This window comes from Populus alba, chromosome 19, assembly GCF_005239225.2.
Source record: "Populus alba chromosome 19, ASM523922v2, whole genome shotgun sequence".
Lineage (NCBI taxonomy): Eukaryota > Viridiplantae > Streptophyta > Magnoliopsida > Malpighiales > Salicaceae > Populus > Populus alba.
In genome coordinates this window covers 10,533,471-10,538,078 of record NC_133302.1, presented here as the reverse complement: position 1 = coordinate 10,538,078, position 4,608 = coordinate 10,533,471, and the positions used below count along the sequence as shown (strand labels likewise).

At 34.6% G+C, this 4,608-nt stretch overlaps 1 protein-coding gene across 1 annotated transcript; it reads right to left on the bottom strand.

Moving 5' to 3' along the window:
* Positions 1-956: 956 nt before the first annotated feature.
* LOC118027806 (cyclic dof factor 1) lies at positions 957-4,353 on the bottom strand. Its single transcript, XM_035031300.2, has 2 exons — positions 4,113-4,353; positions 957-2,703 (listed from the first exon to the last, which is right to left on the bottom strand). Exons 1-2 carry the CDS (start codon positions 4,203-4,205, stop codon positions 1,351-1,353), a joined length of 1,446 nt encoding a protein of 481 aa, XP_034887191.1. The 5' UTR covers positions 4,206-4,353; the 3' UTR covers positions 957-1,350.
* Positions 4,354-4,608: the final 255 nt, after the last annotated feature.

The following is a 4,608-nucleotide window of genomic DNA, read 5'->3' as shown; positions in this document are numbered from 1 at the left end:
AAAATAACGTTTAAACTGAAGAAACACATTTTTCCTACTTATTTCAAATGATAGATTTTTAACAAACCTTTATTTTAATTGTTGTTGCCTTTTATTAAAAAAAAAAATGCTCCTTATAAAAAAGATTAGGACTTCTTTATGTTAGTATTATTGATTTTTAATGGATATTTATGTATTAGCCCGATATGCAGAATTAATATTTAAATAATATATTTTTAATTTTTTTATTGTAATTTCTTATATACTTTTTTAAAATTTATTGTTCTTTTTTCTTTGTTTATGATTGAAAAGAAATGGATTCATGATTTTGTTTTTAATTGAAGTTTGTAATCGCAATTTGATAACTTTTTGCTTAAAAAACAACACTTCTCATAAAAAAATATATATTATTGCAAAAAAATTTAAAAACATTGTGCAAAGTAAAATTTAGTTTTTAATAGAAACATACATTTTTTGTTATTAAAAAAAATACATTAATCATAAAAGATAATTTCAATAAAAAATAATGCATTTCTCATTAAAAATTTATTTGTTTTTCTTCGTACAAATATCATTTTTTATAGTTATTTATAGACTCGACCAAGATCATAATCTAGATTACAAGGTGGAGCAACTTTAACCTAGTTTAATCTAGTACAATCCGAAATGTGGCTTTAATATTAAAAAAAAAAATATCAAAACCATGTATTTTTAAACCAGGTTTAAACTAAGTCAGAACAATTCACGAGTACACCAGTTATGTAGGCTGAACTGATTTGCTTTGAAACCAGGATTGGTCTACATACTTATGGAGTCATCATGTTTAATAACACCCTAGCAAGCTTAAAGAACTTCGGGACAAATTTACACAGAAGTCGAAACCTTAGATGAAGTCCTAAATCACTGGTCTTTACAAACTCCGGGAGAGATTTACCATTCCCCTCGACGTGGTTGAGGTATAGCCAACAAGAACACAGTTACAGAAATTCAGAAAAGATCCTCCAGATTCAGAAAACATTGGTTAGCCTTCTAATTCACATACAAGACGGAGTTTCATCTTATTCTTCTGCTGAATCTAAGCAGTAAAGGAGGCATATGAGTGTATGAGTTGAATCTAGGTAGGCTGCAGACCATAACAACAACTCATTGAACAACCCCTATTATTTACAATGTTGACTTGAAGAGAGATGTGTTGACAGCGCTGCTACTTATATTCCAGCATTTGATTCCGAAGAACTCGACTTTCAGGCTTAATCAGAATTATATCAGTAGGAATTGCATGCAAATTGAAGGGAAGCCCAAGTACCCGTGATACGCCTAGAGAGGATCATGGGAGTGAGGTTCACCGTTCAAAATTTCAGCAGGTGTCCTTTAGCCACTCTCCTGGAAGGTTTGAGAGCGAGATAGAGCTGCCGGGTTTGCTTCCAGTACATTAGTGGCGTCGGATACATGACCACAGCCTTCTGATGTGGGATCCTTCTGGTCAGGCGGGAGACCAAATGTAGCCCATAGAGGACTCTTTGAAGCCTCACTTGGGTCATCAATTCTCAGAGTTTTCGGAACCAATATACATTTTTCTGTCTTTTCTTCATCCATAAATTTTGAATCTCTAGAATGCTTGCCTAATTTTGGTGAGCCATTTCCCGAGCAATAACTGGTGGTGGTAGAGGATGATGGAGAAAGGCAGCCATTCGATCCACACGGTGGTACATTTCCAGTTCCAGCAGTCCATGGGGGCATGCAACTCCAATAAGAAGCAGGTACAAATTGCAAAGGAATGTTGGGCGGACAAATGCTGGGAACCGCCAACATTGGTGTGGGGCACAATTGAACTTGAGTGGGAACATTTGTCATGCAAGCCTGGCCAGAGGAGTACTGAGCTGCAGCCATGGAAGTATCGTTATTCCAAGATGGATTCCAAGGAAAAACCCATGAAGGAACAGAATAACAAAGCAGAGAATGTGGAGCGCTGAGGTTGTTAGAAGATGCTGGCAGATCAACTTGCTCCTGCATAATATTTTCAGGCAATTCATTTTCACAAACAATGAAAGCTGCCTTGGATGATCCTCGTGAGGGCGGCTCCTCTCCATTATCTTGATAATTGACTGAACTCGTCTCAACATATCTTTTTGGGTCTCCAAGATTAAGCACGGTCTCCATGGAATCACAAAGAGGTGCTTCAGGACCAAATTTCAGAACCGTCCCATTTGCTGTTGAGGGACTCAAAGTGGTCGCAGATTCAACAGATGATGAAAGTTGGTGACCGGCTGAGTCTGAGTTTTCCATCCTGGCAATAGGCATTCCATCAGAAGATACTAATATCTGATGATATTGAGTAGCTAAGTGCTTATTCTTCCGTCGGCCAGCACCAATAGGGACATTTCTCATTGTTCCACCAGCTGTCCAATATCTTTGGCAATTCTTGCAGAAATGCCTCGGTTGGTTGACATTGTAGTTATTGAAGTAACAGAATTTTGTGTCTAAACTGTTGCATCGTGGACATGGTAGAATTTTATCTGGCTTCTTGAAGACTCTCTCTTTGTCTGTACCATTAGTCTCAAGCTGACCTTCCTTAGGCTTAGCAATTACTTCTGTCTCATTCACTTGCATTGCAGCTTGGATCTCTTCCTCACCTTGTCCTAAAGCAGAGAAGAATTCAGGTTCTTCTGAGTTTTCTTCACCAGGACCCTTAGTTTCTAATTTTGTTATGTCATTGCAGCTGCCCTGATATTAAACAAAAGAACATTAGAGTCGGAATAGAATTGCAAAATTAAGGGGAAAAAATAGATTAGCAGAGTTGAAATGGAATTAAGAGTCCTATATATCTTCACCACATTACAAATAAAAGGTGTAGCATTATGCTGAAAGAATTTAAACAGGAATAAAGAGGGGAAATTTTGAGAATTTGGTTCGCTCGAGACTAATCAATCTTTCCAGTTTTCCAGCTACTTTCTTCTCTTCCTCCATCAGACTTGTATCATAAAATAAAATGAGCGTGCCTTGAAGGGATCATCATGCTCAGCCACCAAAAAATGCAGTTGCCACATCAAAGCATGATTTACAAACAAGAATATTTATTTAAAAAAGGCAACTTTTGATAGTATACAAAGAATGGGAAACAAAGTTGAAAATCAACCTGCTTTAAACTTGCAAGAAAAAACAATGGAGCAGTTGGGAGTGTGACTGCCATGATTAAATCACTTTTGATGCAACAGGAGAAGTATGATGAATTATTCGTTTTGAGCCCCACTACCAATGAATTGGAAAACCAAAATCACATGACTAATTCTGATCACAATATGAAAATATTTCAGAATTTAATTCAAAATGAACAAGGAAGATCAAATGCAACATACAGCCTCTTTTCACAAAGCTTTTCTCATTATAAAAGATGAAAAACAATATTTCATAGATTTTCCTAGATAAAGCAATTTCATCTCTCGATTTACAGTCCACGGTTAAAACAGAAATGAAAGTACTCATTTGAAATAAGATGTACACCATCGAGCTAAAATCACACAAACATAAAATTTATAACTTGAATTTCTGGCATCGAAAGAAAATTCTGGGCCCAATTTTTTCAAAAATTCCTACTTATATTTACATCATTCCTCAAACAAGTAAATGCCTTCTCAAAAATAAACAAATGAAAAGAGAAAAACATACGAGGAAAAGAAGTTTCACGTTTGAACAACAGAGGAAACAGAACCTGCGTTTCGAACACGATATACCAAAAACAATATTTCTACAAACAACACATGACATCCTTTATTCTTAACTACAAGGCTTACAAAAACTTATAAACCAAAGACCTTCAGTATTTCCCGTCAAGAAATGAGCACTTTTTCATGCCAGTGTTTGCTCAACCAAAAACCAATAACACGAAACAACAAAATACAGTCTCTATTATATTAATTTCAAGATTAATTTATGCTCAAGCTCATTGCTTCTTGTATAAAACTAGACCAAAAAACAGCCTAAAACATCATATTAGTGCACAAACCAATACAAATCCAACAACCGAGGTAAAATCTCAAGACTTTCAGCTATAAAACTTAACTAAAAACCCTCTTCAAAAACTACATAAAAAATGCAAAATGGGAATATCATTATATGCATAGATGTGGGTGTACCTTGGCTAGTGGTTCGGCCGGAAACTGAGTGTCAGGCACCGGAATCTTTCTACCAAAGAGCTTGAAAGCTGGATCTTTGGACTCACCCTTCATGGTTTTTTTGCTGTATCAAAATAAAAGTTGCAAGCTTTGAAGAGCAGTGATAGCGACACCAAAACCCATATAGAAATTAGTACAACAATATAAAGCAAAAGGAATGTCAAAAAAGATTGAGAAAGAGAAAGAGATGGAAAAGGATAGGCTTTTTTCTTTTCTTTTCTTTTCCTTTTAGTGAGTAATAAGCTTTATAAAGTAATTGTTGGGGACTGTACGGGGTGGCAGTGTGAATAATATTTTCTTTTAAAATATTTATTGTTTAGATATATATTAAAATAATATTTTTAAATTTTATTTTTAATATTAATGTATTAAAATATTAAAAAAATTAAAAATTAATTAAAAATTAAAAATTAAAAATTTTTAAAAAATATATAATTAAATCACACTATAAAAAACC

Bases quoted from the DNA above. Each gene is read 5' to 3' on its own strand.
- LOC118027806 (XM_035031300.2), bottom strand. From the start codon at position 4,205: ATGAAGGGTGAGTCCAAAGATCCAGCTTTCAAGCTCTTTGGTAGAAAG. The intron at 2,704-4,112 runs GTACACCCACAT...GTTTAATATCAG, and splicing joins CGGCCGAACCACTAGCCAAG to GGCAGCTGCAATGACATAAC.